This window comes from Vulpes vulpes, chromosome 2, assembly GCF_048418805.1.
Source record: "Vulpes vulpes isolate BD-2025 chromosome 2, VulVul3, whole genome shotgun sequence".
NCBI lineage: Eukaryota > Metazoa > Chordata > Mammalia > Carnivora > Canidae > Vulpes > Vulpes vulpes.
This window is the reverse complement of record NC_132781.1, coordinates 126188647-126204769: the sequence shown is the minus strand read 5'-3', so window position 1 is coordinate 126204769 and position 16123 is coordinate 126188647. Positions and strand designations below refer to the sequence as shown.

General features: G+C 40.5%; 1 protein-coding gene across 1 annotated transcript; it reads left to right on the top strand.

Moving 5' to 3' along the window:
- Positions 1 to 7189: 7189 nt before the first annotated feature.
- On the top strand, positions 7190 to 15824 carry SPINK1 (serine peptidase inhibitor Kazal type 1). Its single transcript, XM_025982922.2, has 4 exons — positions 7190 to 7305; positions 10417 to 10451; positions 12148 to 12254; positions 15699 to 15824. The coding sequence occupies exons 1-4, from the start codon at positions 7251 to 7253 to the stop codon at positions 15742 to 15744; spliced, it is 243 nt and encodes an 80-aa protein (XP_025838707.1). The 5' UTR covers positions 7190 to 7250; the 3' UTR covers positions 15745 to 15824.
- Positions 15825 to 16123: the final 299 nt, after the last annotated feature.

The following is a 16123-nucleotide window of genomic DNA, read 5'->3' as shown; positions in this document are numbered from 1 at the left end:
TGAGGAGGGAAAACCTGAAGCACTATCAAATGAGAAGTTGTTGATGGACTGGATTATCTCACAGAAAATTTATAGTGGACTATAGGTGTGATTAACAGACTTTTGAAGAGGATCGTGGAGATAATAAAGTAGAATTACTCTGAAGCCAAGGATTAGACAAATAAATCGAAATTCCAAGAGAGGTTTCAGCACCATATAAGCAACTGCTGATCCTGATCTATCATCTGAAGGATTTAAGCTTGACTAGATGCCCACTAATAGGTGAAATTTAAATATGAGAGTTAAAGTTGGAAGAGATGACTGTTCTCCTTCCCAGTCCTGTGAGGAACATAGTTATTCTAGAGAACAACTGCAAATCTTGGAAAGGCATGTTGAAACAGCCACTTGACATTTATTTTGCCTTAAAGCTGTGTTGATAATAAAGTAGTATTTATATTCTCTAAGGCTCACTATGAGATGTTTGTGATGATACTACTGGAATTATGAGGAGCCTCTAATCTCAGTACCTCACTGATGCCTAAACTGCAAGCACTCACTTCCACTATTTTCATCATTCTTTGACTACCAAAAAAGCAAGCCCAAGAAAGAGAAGAATATTTCAACTCCAGTTAGATTCGTAGTGGTATTAGTTAAAGACCTACTTCAATGAGACCAAAGTGGTCTGATAGGTCAGGGTGGATTTTCCAAAGCCACAGGGTAGGCCTCTACAAAGTTAAGAAACATCATCCAATAGGAAACACAAGAATCATACAGAAGGCCGCATTTACTGTGCATTTCAGTAAACAAAATTAGTGCATCTGTGAGGGCTAAATAGATATTTTATACACATAGAAAACCCCATGAGGTAAAAAGTACAGTATGCAGTCTTTCAATAAATGGTGCTGCAATACTTGGATAGTCACATGTGAAAGAATGAAACTGGGCCCACTGGATCTTAGATCACTCACAAAAATAAACTCAAAATAGATAAAGACTTAAATGTAAGATTGAAGCCATGAAACTCGTAGAACAAAACATAGGTATGCTGTTCCTTGACATGACTTTGGTAAGGAGTTTTTGGATGTGACACCTAAGGCACAAGCAACAAAAAATAAATAAGTGGGACTACATCAAACTAAAAAGCTTCTGCAGTGTGAAAAGACAATATTTCCTTTTCACGAATATTTACAACATTACAAATCTTTACAAACCATGTATCTAATAAAGGGTTAATATCCAAAACATACAAAGAATTCATGCAACTCAATTAGCAAAAAAAAAAAAAAAAAACAAAAAAACAAAAAAACAGAGAACCCAGTTAAAAAAACACACATTTTTTTGTGAATAGTATTTCTGCAAATGTCCATGAGAAGATGTTCAACATCACTAATCATTAGGGAAATGCAAATGAAAACCACAATGTGATATCACTTCATGCCTATTATAATGGCCATCAAGAAAAAAAAAAAAAAAAAACCAAGAGATACGGAATGCTGGCAGGGATGTGGAGAAAAGGGAACCGTGGGGCACTGCTGGTGGGATTGTAAATTGGTGTGGCGACCATGGAAAATAGTATGGAGGATCTTCAAAAAATTAAAAATAGAGCTACCATATGATCCAGCAATTCCACTTCTGGGTATTTACCCAAAGACAATGAAAACACTAGCTTGAAAAGATATCTGCACCCTCATGTTCACAGCAGCATTATTTACAATAGCCAAGACACAGAAACCACCTAAGTGTCCACTGAAGGTGAATAGATGAAGCACCATGGAATATTACTCAGCCATAGAAAATGAGGAAATACTACCGTTTGAAACAATATGAATGAACCTTGAAGGCATTATGTTAAGTGAAATCAGTCAGACACAGGACAAATACCATGTGATGTCACTCACGTTTGAAACCAAACCAAAACCAAAACAAAACAAAACAAAACCCTGAAAAACAAAAAACAAAATCCCAGAAAAAGAGATCAGACTTGTGGTTACCACAGGCAGGGAACGCAGGTAGGGGGAACTGGAGAAAGGCGGTCAAAAGGTATAAACTGCCAGTAATAAGGGAAAGGTGTTAGAATAAATTCTGGGAGTTTGCATCGCAACTTCTTTATCCTTTTCTTCTTTCTTTACTTTTTCTTGTACCTATATGAGGAAATGGATGCTAACTGAATCTACTGTGGTAATTTTTTCACAATATATGTAAATCAAACCACCGTGCCGTGTGCCTTAAACTTAATTTAGTGCCATGTCAATTATTTCTCAATAAAACTAGGGAAAAAACAGGGTGCCTGGGTGGCTCAGGCAGTTAAGCATCTGCCTGCCTCTGGTTGGCTCAGGTCATGATCCCAGGGTCCTGGAATTAAGCCCCACTTTGGGCTCTCTGCTCAGCTGGGAGCCTGCTTCTCCCTCTCCCTCTGCCCTCCCTCATGCTCTCTCTCTCTCAAATAAATAAATAAAATCTAAAAAAAAAACAAACCCCGGAGAACACCCAAGAAACAAACAATCCAATCATGAAATGGGCATAAGACAGGAACAAAAATTTCTCAAAAGAAGCCATACACATGGCCAACAAGCACATGAAAAAATGCTCCACATCACTTGCCATCAGGGAAATACCAATCAAAACCCCAATGAGATACCACCTGACACCAGTGAGAATGGTGAAAATTAACAAGACAGGAAACAACAAATATTGGAGAGGATGTGAAGGAGAACCCCCTTGCACCGTTGGTGGGAATGCAAGCTGGTACAGCCACTCTGGAAAACAGTGCAGAGGTTCCACAAGAAGTTAAAAATAGAGCTACCCTAGGACCCAGCAATTGCTCTACTGGGGATTTACCCCAAAGATACTGACGTAGTGAAACGCCGGGACACATGCATTCCTAATGTTCATAGCAGCAATGTCCACAATAGCCAATCTGTGGGAGGAGCCACGATGTCCTTCGACAGATGAATGGATAAAGAAGATGTGGTCTATATCGACAAGGGAATATTACTCAGCCATCAGAAAGGATGAATACCCACCATTTGCTTTGATGTGGATGGAACTGGAGGGTATTATGCTGAGTGAAATAAATCAACTGGAGAAGGGCAATCATCATATAGTTTCACTCATATGTGGAATATAAGAAATAGTGAAAGGGATTATAAGGGAAAGGAGGGAAACTGAGTGGGAAAAATTAGAGAGGGAGACAAACCATGAGAGACTCCTAACTCTGGGAAACAAAGGGTTGCAGAAGGGAAGGTGGGTGGAGGGATGGGGTAATTGGGTAATGGGCACTGAGGAGGGCACTTGATGGGATGAGCATTGGGTGTTATAGTATATGTTGGCAAATTGGATTAATTTTTTTAATGTAAAAAAAAACAACCTGGGGAAAAAATATCCCATAAGGTATACGAACAATGACAGAAAAAATAATAGGGTACAAAAACTTACCCACAATGATATGGTCAACTGGTTTCTGACAATAGCATTGCAGAGTGATAAGGAAAATGCTAGTTTCAATAAATGAAAATGAGTTGGCTATCATAAATCCATTTTTTAAAAACCCCTAATTTTGGAACCTACTTACATCAGCCACAAAAATTTATTACAATGCATTATAGAGCTTCTAGGATTACATAAAATACCCTAACAATCTTGGGGCAGAAACATTTTCTTAAATATGATACAAAAAGCATTAACAATAAAGGAAAAGGTTGTTAAATTGGACTCAATTAAAATTAAGAATCTTTTTTCATCAAAAGATATTAAGACAGTGAAAATGTAAGCTATTCAGTAGAAGTTAATTATCACACATATATCTAAGAAAACTGAAGCCGGAAGAGTAAAGAGATCTTGCATAAACTTCAGACGGATTTCCAGTGGTGGGCACCTGGGTGGCTCTCAGTTGGTTAAGCATCTGCCTTTGGCTCAGGACATGATCTCAGGATTAAGCCTCGCATCAGGCTTTCTGCTCACAGGAGAGCCTGCTTCTCTCTCTCCCTTTGCTGATCCTCCTGTTTGTGCTTGAGCTCTCTCTCTCTCAGTACCAAATAAATAAATAAAATCTTAAAAAAAAAAAAAAGATTTTCAGCGGCAACATTAAATTAGGAACCCAGGCCTTCCGAAGTTTGTCACTGCTCTAAACATGTCATTAAGGTCAAAGACTGTAATTACTGTTTCAAAGTAAGAAGTGGTAGGGCATGAAAAGGTACATTAGGAAGAATGAACAACAAGAAATTTGAAGTCAGGTACACAGAAATACATACATATAAAATATGTATCTGTATCTGTACATACATATATGTCTATCTATCCATATATGTGTACCTGTATGCATTTGTCTATTTTTATATTTTTTAATCAGTATTTGACCTCTGTAACCAGGGAACATAACAACTGAAACCTCTGGACCTCAATCTCCTTACTCATAAAATAGGAATAATAATGCTGTAAGGATTTAAAATGATGGAAATAAAGTACCATAGTGCCTCGCATAGAAGCTTTTGAAAAATTTCAGCAGTAGGGTTATAATTAAGTCATAGGAGCACCTCAGTGGCTCAGTTGATTAAGCATCCACTGTTGATTTCGGCTCCAGTCATGATCTCAGGGTCCTGAGATGGAGCCAGGAGTCTGGCTCTGCACTGGGCAAGGTGTAGGCTTATGATTCACTCTCTCCCTCTCCCTCCCCTCACCCTGCTCATGTGCTCTCTCTCTCTCTTTCTAAAAAAAAACCAAAGTCATGGGGTGCCTGGATGGCTCAGTAGGTTAAGCATCTGCCTTCAGCTCAGGGCTGCCTTCGGCTCAGGTCATGATCCCAGGGTCCTGGGATCAAACCCTGTATTGAGTTCCCCACTCAGCAGGGAGTCTGCTTCTCCCTCTTCCTTTCCCTGCCACTCCCCCGCCTCTCTCTCTGTCAAATAAATAAATCTTAAAAAAACAAACAAACTCACAAAGTCATGAAGTTCCACGAATAATGAAAAATAAGACTGAAGAGTTAAGATGCACCTAAATTAGAGGTCTTCACATGTCAGGCTAAATACATGAGGCTCCATGTCACTAGTTTCTGTCACTTTTTTTTTACCAATCAAACCTTGGGCAAGGATGTGAAAATCAACAGGTGCTCAAGCAACATCCCCATTCCAGCAAGTATTATCAGCACCCATCAGAACAGTTCTTTTAAGTTTTGTCATCACTCTTTATTCAGGTGAATAATTAGTCCTTGAAACAGAAGGAGCAGGTCATAGTATGTTTGCTAAGTTCCTGACGACACGCACATTTAAATATGTACCTAGAGAAGAAAAGACAGACGGAGAGATTTACCCAAGGTTAGCAGAGGAGGAGAGTTGTTTCAGCCAATGTCTACCCCTTTTCATCTGTTGGGGAAACAATATTCATTCTGTCAAGACAGTGATCATAGAAAGCCTTATATATTATCCATTTATTTCCAATCTGTGGAAGGCTCATGTTATTACCAGCTAATAATGATTATTCCAGGGGAAATGGAGGATAACGTTCCTGCAGTATATTTATTTGCTTTTCCATGTTTATTTTTTCACACCAAATGAATATATCATGACACACATTTTTGTAGTTGAGGATTTACCCGAAGTCACATCACAGTTGGAATGGCAGACTTGTAATTGGAGCCAGGTGTACCTCTTCATGGTCCTCTTCAACCTGCTGCCTCCGAAGAGCCACTTCCCATCAGTTTTAGGACTAGTCTCTAACCAAAATTTTAACCTACTTTTATAGCAATTAAGAACACAAGGGTATGAGGGTACAGGATATTACTGTACTTAAGTGTTTTTCAAAATGCAAATCAGTGAAGTATGAGATAGAATAAAATAAAGGGTACCAAGAGACATCACATATAATAAAGCTACATTTTGTTTCTTAACAATTTTTTTTGTCGACACATATGTATACATACACTAGGCCATAACACAAAATTTATTTTTTGCTTTGGGTACACAGTCAAAATGTTTAAAAATCAAGGTTTGGTGTAAGAAGCCCAGGGTTTGGCATGAGACAGATCTAAATCTGAATGTTATTACTGCTGATATCATTACTTGAAGAGTTCCTGCAATGAGATCCCAGTCAATTCCCTTCTCAGACTGCTTATGAAACCAAAGAAAAATTCATTCTCTCAAATATTAACTCCCTTACAGTGGCGATTTGAACCTTCTTACTGTCAACCAAACTGCTATTTAAATTATGATGTGAGGTGAAAAGAAAATAATTTTACTCATTCATCCTGTTATCTATCAATGCTTAGCCTAAACCCCATAAATGCAGAAATCAAAATCTATTTCCCTAGCAGTCAGGTTCGGACTTGTAAATACGAGGAACTCAGTGGGTATCTGAATTACAATGATGGCTGAATAAATAAAAGACCAAATGAACCAATAAGTGACTATTTGTGGCAGGCACTAGAGACACAGAAATGAACAAGGTATAGATCTGGGTCTTCAAGAAAAGAAGCATATGCATGTATTACTTTATTCATGTTTTCAGCAAATATTTACTCAGAATCTCCTATTTACCAGGCACTTGGTAAGGTAGTGCAGTCCATTTGTTGTACAAACTCTTGAAAAGAGGCAGAGGTAGTCTCTCTTCTCATAAGAGAGAATGGAGAAGTGTCTCCCAATAACACAGGTAGACACAATATCTATGATTGACGGAAAGATAAACACTTTAAGTGCTATTATTACTTCAAATCTCAGATGAATAAAGTCTAGGCACAGCACAAGTGAACTACAGAACACAGAGCTATTAAGTTTCTGATGAGCACACATACATACTGTAGGGACCTGAGCCCTCTCTGACTCTAACCAGGCTCTATGTCAGCTACCTTGACAAAGCGGAAGGAAAGAAGAAAGGATAGAGCAAGATTTTTGGATATCCACACCTGTTTATATATCCAGAGCTACAGAATACAGGGGACCTTTGAGTTCACCTTATAGATGAGAACACTGGGGCTCCCCATAGTCAGAGAGGAAGTTAGGGGGAGAAACAACTAACCAACCACCAGAACTTTTCTGACAGAATCTGGGCCTTGAATATTCCAGGCCTGCACTGTTTCTTTCACTTTCTTATGCAGATATATTACCGAAACATGGGGCCAGGCTATGCTACAGAGTCAATCAGTCACCAAAGATCCATGACAAGGCAGGAGGTGGAGCCTGGGTGGCCACCCTGACTATATAACCCTTCCAGTCTCAGGGTTCTGAAGAGAAGTGGTTAGTTCAATAGTTTTCAACTGAGCTCTGGAAGCAGAACTTTCAGCTATGAAGGTAACAAGCATCTTTCTTCTCAGTGCCTTGGCCCTGTTGAGCTTATCTGGTAAGTATCTTTGCATATTTTTCTGATTTGAACCTTTTTTTTTTTTTTAGATTTTATTTATTCATGAGAAACACACAGAGAGGCAGATGGGATGCCTGGGTGGCTCAACAATTGAGCATCTGCCTTTGACTCAGGGTGTGATCCCGGGGTTCGGGATGGGGTCCCACAATGGACTCCTGCAGAGAACCTGCTTCTCCCTTTGCCTATGTCTCTGCCTCTCTCTCTCTCTCTCTCTCTCTCATAAATAAATAAATAAAATCTTTTAAAAAGAGAGAGAGAGGCAGAGACAGAGGGAGAAGCGGGGAGCCCAATGTGGGACTCGATGCCATGACCACTCAACCACTGAGCCACCCAGGTGGATAATGAGCAAAACTTTTTTGACTTGTTGCATTACTGAGCTCATTATATTCTAGACTTCAAGTCTAGTCCTGGACAGATCTTTTGGTTCCAATGAAATGAAGTAAGGTCAGGGACCTATTCCAAGGGATTTCTTCAAGCCCAGAAGCACTTTGCTGCTTCTCATAAAATTTAGCTACAAAGAGCTACTTCCTTACCTTGATCACCTCAGAAATTGTCAATATCAAAATCATTCTCACCAACATTTCTTCCTTTGGATATTATCAGGTTAGTTCTTCCCTTCAATGAACTCATCCAAAAGTACCATCCCCTACATGATGTCAGCAAGACCTGTTATTTTCTAGGGAATGTAGCATGGCAATTTTAAGTATCTATCTGTAAATACAAGAATTGGACTAATAATCAGTGTAATCAGAGGGAAAGAGCTCTTTGGGGACTCATGGTGAGACGTCAAAAGAGCTCCATTTTTAACATTACTTACTAGAGAAGACACATATAATTGCAGTTTTGTATCACAAGATAATGTTAGTGCTAGTGCTATTTCACAAATTTTCATATAAACTCCCCACATCTCCATCTATAAGTTGAATTAAAGACACAGACACTTCTCACATCACTAATTATAAGATCAAAGGTCTAGTAGCCAGTTGTGAGAAGGTGGTGAGCATTCAGAAGATATCTGCTCTGTGCCTGACACATTTCAAGCAGTTCCGTGCATCACTTCTATTTTCAAAGAAATGTGTCGGAGGCGGGGCAAGACAGCGGAAGAGTAGGGTCCCCAAGTCACCTGTCCCCACCAAATTACCTAGATAACCTTCAAATCATCCTGAAAATCTACGAATTCGGCCTGAGATTTAAAGAGAGAACAGCTGGAACGCTACAGTGAGAAGAGTTCGCGCTTCTACCAAGGTAGGGAGACGGGGAAAAAGAAATAAAGGAACAAAAGGCCTCCAAGGGGGAGGGGCCCCGCGAGGAGCCGGGCTGAGGCCGGGGCGAGTGTCCCCAGGACAGGAGAGCCCCGTCCCGGAGGAGCAGGAGCTGCACCAACCTTCCCGGGGGAAAGGGGCCCGCAGGGAGTTAGAGCAGGACCCCAGGAGGGCGGGGATGCCCTCGGGCTCCCTGGGACACTAACAGGCACCTGCGCCCCGGGAGAGTGCGCCGAGCTCCCTAAGGGCTGCAGCGCGCTCGGCGGGACCCGGAGCAGCTCGGAGGGGCTCGGGGGCGGCTCCGCGGAGGGGGCTGCGGGCCGGGAGCGCGAATCCAACAGCGCACGCCGGGGAGCACTGGGCGCCGGGACACAGCCCAGGATCCGGCCTCCCCCGGGACAGGCAGAGGCCGGGAGGGCCCAGGACAGCAAGGACGCTCCTGCCCGGAGCTGAGCAGATCAGCGGCCCCGCCCCGGAGCCTCCAGGCCCTGCAGACGGAGAGCCCCGGAGTTACTGCGGGAGCTGAATCCAGGGCTCCAGAGTTGGCCCCGCCACTGAGGCTGTTCCTCCTGGGGCCTCACGGGGTGAACAACCCCCACTGAGCCCTGCACCAGGCAGAGGCAGAGCAGCTCCCCCAAGTGCTCACACCTGAAAATCAACACAGCAGGCCCCTCCCGCAGAAGACCAGCTAGAGGGACAGGGGAAAAACAAATTATTGACCAAGCAGCACTGGAAAGTTCCAGGGGAAGTCGAGGAATTCACAGTATACAGAATCAGAGGATACTCCCCCCTTGTTTTTTGTTTTTTGATTTCTGTTTGCTTCCCCCCCTTTTTTCTCCTCTTTTTCCCCCTTTTTTTCTTTTTCTTTTCTTCTTTCTCTTCTCTCTTTTTCTCCTTTTAGCAATACAACTTGTTTTTGGCCACTCTGCACTGAGCAAAATCACTAGAAGGAAAACCTCACCTCAAAAGAATCAGAAACAGTCCTCTCACCCACAGAGTTACAAAATTTGGATTACAATTCAATGTCAGAAAGCCAATTCAGAAGCACTATTATACAGCTACTGGTGGCTCTAGAAAAAAGCATAAAGGACTCAAATGTCAACTTTCATGAAATGCCCAATTGAGATGCTTTGGTCATAATCAAATTCTGCTTCATTTTCTTGAGGCTTCAGCAGGTAGGGCATGATTAAACACCAGTGAGATGTCCTTGAGAGAAGACAGAAATAAGAAGGGGTAGGGTGGAGCATCTGGGTGGCTCAGTTGGTTGAGTGCCTGACTCTTGATTTCAGCTCAGGTCATGATTTCACCCTGCATCAGGCTCTGTGCTCAGCAGGGAGTCTGCTTGAGGATTCTCTCCCTCTCCCTCTGTCTCTCGCCCTATTCATGCTCTCTCTCTCTCTCTCTCTCTCTCAAATAAATAAATAAATCTTTAAAAAAGGAGGAGGAGAAGAGAAGGAGGGGAAGATGGGGAGGGGGAATAGGAAGAGAAGGAGGAGGAGGAGAGAAGGGGAGCAGAAGAGGCCAGCAGAAGAAGTCACAGTCAGGACGCCTAGGTGGCTCAGTAGTTGAGCATCTGCCTTCGGCTCAGGTTGTGATCCCCACACTGGAGATAGAGTCCTGTATCAGGCTTTCTACAGGGAGCCTGCTTATCCCTTTGCCTGTGTCTCTGCCTCTCTCTGTGTCTCTCATGAATAAATAAATAAAATCTTAAAAAAAAAAGAAAAGAAAAAGTTACAGTTTTCAATGAAAGCCAAAAACTGCAAATAAGAGCAGATCTGGCTTCTCTAATTTAGTTCTTGACCTCATATGTCTGATTTATGTTTTCTAGGTAACACCAGAGCTAATAACATGCTGCAGAGACAGGTAAAGACAATTTTGTACTTTTTTCTCTCTCAGGCTAGAACTGTTTGTTCCACTCAACACACAGTGAAGCTGTGACATTTCAGTTCTACCTCAAGTCAAGACAGGTGTGTGGTACTAGCAAGATTGAACCTGCTAAGTGTGCAAAGTAACAGCAGTGCCCGCACCAGAGCTTTTGCTGAAGAACAAATGCACTGACACACAGGCAGTTTCCACACAGTCATGCAATGCTTGCCCAGAAGGCATTTTGAACATTCTGAGACTATCTAGTAGGACAAGGATTTGGAGTGGAAGGATGGTATTCTACTGAACTTCACTCCAAGCAGTCCTTCCTCCTTACAGCCAGTTTGACCATGTCGGCATAAAGTTCTCCCAATCCCCAAGGTGGAGCTCTAATTTATAACAAGCAAAAGAAAATAATAAACTGGTCCTTCCTCTACAAAAATATTCTATATCTAAGTTTTCTTTTATAAGGTAAATTGCAGTGAATTTGAAGACAAGAGGAGGAAATGTCCCTCTACTCATTTATATCTAGTGATGAGACAGATGGCAAACCAAAAGGGCATAAGTAAATAAATTATTACACTAATGCTAAGGGTTATAAAGAAATTCCGGTACCATCTGGAACCTAGCCTGGTTAGATCACAGAATGGGCCCCTTAGTGAGATATATTTTGAGCCATGAAGGACAAGTGAATGTTAGCAAAATATAACTGGTGAGTAGAAGTAGTAGACTGAAGTGGTTAAAAGCCACTTCAGGACCTAGACCAACTGGGTTTGAATCCTAGATCTGGAATTACCCATTATGTGGCCTCTGGGTGATTTAATCTCTTTGTGTTTAAGTATCTTCATTGGAAGAAGAGTATAATAAATAGTTCATAGGATAGTTGTAAAGTGTAAATAGAGTAATACAGGCAGCCACGGTGGTGCTGCGGTTTGGCGCTGCCTGCGGCCGGGGGGGTGTGATCCTGGAGACCTGGGATCGAGTCCCACATCGGCCTCACTGCGTGGCGCCTGCTTCTCCCTCTGCCTGTGTCTCTGCCTCTCTCTCTCTCTCTCTCTCTCTGTGTGTCTCTCATGAATAAATAAATAAATAAATCTAAATAAATAAATAGAGTAATACATGAAAGCACTTAGGAAAGTGTCTAGCCTTTGACAGCCATTCCATAACTACAGATTCTTACCGATGTCCAGGAAATAGGCTGTGCAAGGGTTCCCAGGGCAGAAAGCACCTGGTGTTGTCACATGACTAAGAGAAGGGCCACGTGATGGGATCACAGTGAGTAAGGAAGAGGTGCTCATGGTGTGGCTGACCTGAGAGGAACCAGCACCTGCCATCATTGTAAACTTGAACATGACCTCACTCACCTTATTTAGACCTCACACGACCGCCATGAAATAGGTGTGGAAGTGATAATATCCTTCCCATTGTGCAGATGAAGTGACTGAGGCTCAGAGACACCAGATTTGCCAATGTTTCACAACTTGTGAACAGCAGAGGCATTATGTGCAATCAGGCATTCTGATTCCAAACCTTGGATTCTCCCTCTTTGGCACTCAGTACCACTCCCTTTGTCACAGCCATGCTTCCATCTTCAAGCTGACCAACTCCAGGGAAGTGAAAATCATTTGAGAGACTTTGCTATAAACTCAAAGAATGTTAAGTGATGGAAAATGATTCTGTTTAATTCCATTTTTAGGCTAACTGTAACCTTAAGGTGAACGGATGTAACAAGATCTATAATCCTATCTGCGGGAGTGATGGAATTACCTATGCTAATGAATGCTTGCTATGTCTTGAAAATAAGTGAGTACAGACTTGAATTTCCTTTAAATATATTTTAAGTTAGTGGTCTTCAAGTTTTTGTATATTTTATCCCTCTAAGTTCCAATCAATAAACCAATAGCATTAATCTTAGCATGAGAGAAAACAAAACATCTGGTCTTTCCAAAAATAATTCTCAATCTCTTTTTCTCATTATATATCTGGTATGATTATCTACACAGATATGCATGTATTTATGTGTGTGTACTGTGATAGAAAATAATATTTATTGTGCTAAGCATCAGGCAAAGCATTGAATATCCATGAACCCCTGAGGCAGAAAATACTAAGCCCATTATACACGTGAAGAATTTGAGACTGAACTTAAATAACTTGCTCAAGATCAACCAGCAGTAAGTGACAGATCTGGGTCCAAATCCTTGCTCTTTCAACTGTGCTTTAAAGTCAGATACCAGACTAAGTGTGAGATACAGAAGGAAGTCCAACATGTTTCAAGTCTGAATTTGCTTACACTCAATGATAATACAGTGTGGTAAGTGGAAATAAGAGCAAAATACTCTGAGAGCATAAGATTAAAAACAACTAATTATACCTGCTAGGATTTGGAAAAGTTTGGAGGCTTTGTCTAGGCCATAAAGAAAGAGAAAGAGAAGCACTCCAATAAGAAGAATAATCTGAACAAAAGGGAGAAAGGTATTAATAACATGATGATAGGTATTAATAACACATGATAAATGTGTTAGGGAAAAGATAGTGGAATCGAGGAGGAAAGTGGTTGAATGATTCTCTCAACTTAAAAAAAAATCACTTGTATAACAAAAATCCATGCTTTTACAGCAAATCAGTTGATAGACTGATTTTTAAAAAGCTAATATAGCCAAAATACCTTTCAGTTTAAAAAATCACAGGAGCGCCTGGCTCAGTTGCTAGAACATGTGACTCTTGATCTTGAGGTTGTGAGTTTGAGCCACATGTGGGGTGTAGAGATTACTTAAAAATAAAATCTCAAAAAAAATCATGCTTGGTGATGGTAATGACTATTATATACTCAAACCCTCAAAAATGCAATTAATAATTATATGGATTAGGTGAGCAAAAACATACTTATGTAACATTTTCATTTATAAAGATGAGAACCAAAATATTAAGTGTTCTGCTTTGTGGCAAATTTATTTTCACACTGAAGATTTGTAAAAGGAACTCAAAAACACATGTCAATTTTCTCATGACCTATGCTGTTGACATAAAGGTCAAACATTGTATTTCCGTCCAAGGGGAAGAGAAAGCAATATAACAGCCTGGAGTTTGAGAAAATTTCCAAGTGCTAAAAGGCCCAATATTTAGAGTGAAATGTTGGGAAAATATGAACATAGAGCTGAGATACTTCATTCCCTCAGCCTTTAAAACCCACCTGTCCTGCGTACTTGTTCTGTTTTTTTCAAAAATATTTAAATACAGGAAGAACATTTTTTTAAATTTATTCATGAGAGACACAGAGAGAGAGAGAGGCAGAGACATAGGCAGATGGAATATCAGCCTTCCTGCAGGGAGCCTGATGTGGGACTCGATCCCACATCCTGGGATCATGCCCTGAGCTGGAGGCAGAGGCTTAACCACTGAGCCACCCAGGCGTCCCAGGAAAGAACATTTGAATGCCAGAAAATACAACTTCTCTTCCTATATTTCTCAGATAAGAAAACAGGCCTGGGTAGGTAGGTGAGTTGAGAGTCCGACTCTTGGTTTTGGCTCAGGTCATGATATCATGGGTTGTGGGACTGAGCCCAAGTCCAGTTCATGCTCAGTGGGGAGTCTGCTTGAAGATTCTCTCCCTCTTTCCCCTCCCCCTATTCTCTCTCTCTCTCAAATAAATTAATTTTTTTTCAAATTAATTTTTTTTAAAAATGTCTAGAGAGAAAATGTGGTTTTTATCTAATGTTAAATACTTGCAATGTACCATATTTTTCTCTCTACTGCCCATTAAAAGCCCCAAACAAATATATTGCAGATGTTACTAGAGCCAAGCTATAATCCTAGTTGTTAGGTTTTGAGATGGGTAGACAAAGATTTGTACCTCCTTGATCAATATGTGCTTGTCAGATACAGTCAGGAAGGACTTTTTTCTATGTCTATGTCAATTCTGTTCTATAGACCAACAGTTTCTAGTAGAACTTTCTGCAATGATGGAAATGTTCTATATCTGTGTTGTCTAGTATGGAAGCTATTAGCCTTGCCACCAGTGCTTAAAATGTGGCTAGTACAACTGAGAAAGTAAATTTTTAATATTATATAACTTTAACTGATTTGAATTTAAACAGCTAAACAGAGATGGTGTCTTCTATACTAGATATCATAGCTATAGGGCAACCCAGGTTGCTCAGTGGTTTAGCGCCACCTTCAGCCCAGGGCGTGATCTTGGAGACTGGGGATCGAGTCCCACATCAGGCTCCCAGCATGGAGCCTGCTTCTCCCTCTGCCTGTGTCTCCGCTTCTCTCTCTCCCTCTGTGTCTCTCATGAATAAATGAATAAAGTATTTTAAAAAGAAAGACACCATAGCTGTAAAAGGGAGGTCATTTTGTGTGCTGTGTTTAGATGTTTGTGCTATGTTTGCTACACAACTCAGACATAAATATTGTGCATGGATAATATTTATGGAACAACAAAACATTAAAAACTCTTAAAATGAAGAATCATCAAGCTCCAGATAAATCCATACATGGATATATGGAAGTCAGATGTCCTCAAGTAACAGAAAAAGAAGAATTTTTATAAACCAGTATATTCAAGGAAAGGATGGTTAAAAGAGAGAGAGAGAGAGACCTCTGAAAAACAATCTCATGAGACAAAATTATAGGATTTAGGAATATTTAGCTGACCAAAAGGAAAACTGATTTGGGAAGAGTGGTGTGTTGGGGAGCACAGAAGTTTTTTATCTGGATGGGAGGATGCTCAGAGCTAGCAGGTATCAGATAGGGTATAGATATTATTTCCTTTTGTGAGATCTCACAGGTATTAAACCCCAGAGTTCTAAGACAGAAGATCAGCCAATTAGCACATTCTGTAGTAAGTAGCCCAGGCACCAGCTAAGATGGAAACTTTGTGGCTAGGAAAATGATATTAGGAGCAAAAGAAGCAATGATGAATTAGAGATTGATTTTGGAGGTTTACTGTAAGCCACCTTTAGTAAATCTTTAAACTCTAAAGACAGACATTTTTCCTTTCTGTTGTATCTGTAATGTATGTAAGGAATAGTGTCTGTCAATATTTGATGAATTAATGAGTAAGTGAATGAATAAATGAATGAAAGACAGGGAAATGCGAATAAATCTGAAACCTTTCTACTTTAAATAAACCTGATGTTTTTCCATTGTTTTTCTCCTATGGTCAATTTTTTTTTTTTTTTTTTTTTTTTTTTTTTTTTTTTTTGTCAGCAAAATTTAAGCTGATTTTTTAAATCTCTTCTACAGGAAACGACAAACCTCTATCTTGGTTGAAAAATCTGGGCCTTGTTGATAACCAAGATTCTAAAGTACCCTGTGGTTACTACAATGCCTAGTGGGCCTGACTGTTGAATAAAATGCATCTAAATACTTCCTGTTGTTCCTGTATCCTTTTCCTCAAAGGCATGTTTTATTAGATTGGGATCAGGGGACTGAGACAAACTTAGAACAGACCAAATTTTACAAAACACAGCCATCCTGAAATCTTGGACAAGGTTTCCATCATGATGCTTTTTCCTTCCCCATTCCCTTCCTCACATACTGACAACTGAATACCTCAGGAAATGTGATTACAGATATTAACTCACGGGACTCAGCTGATGATCATGAGGACATATAACCCCACAGAGAATTAAACAAGCATCAGAAGGAATACTTGGAAAACTCTCAGT

Excerpts from the sequence above, each read along its gene's own strand:
- SPINK1 (XM_025982922.2), top strand. The coding sequence starts at position 7,251 with ATGAAGGTAACAAGCATCTTTCTTCTCAGTGCCTTGGCCCTGTTGAGC. Across the intron at positions 7,306-10,416 it reads GGCCCTGTTGAGCTTATCTG|GTAACACCAGAGCTAATAAC; the intron begins GTAAGTATCTTT and ends TATGTTTTCTAG. Across the intron at positions 10,452-12,147 it reads ATAACATGCTGCAGAGACAG|GCTAACTGTAACCTTAAGGT; the intron begins GTAAAGACAATT and ends TTCCATTTTTAG.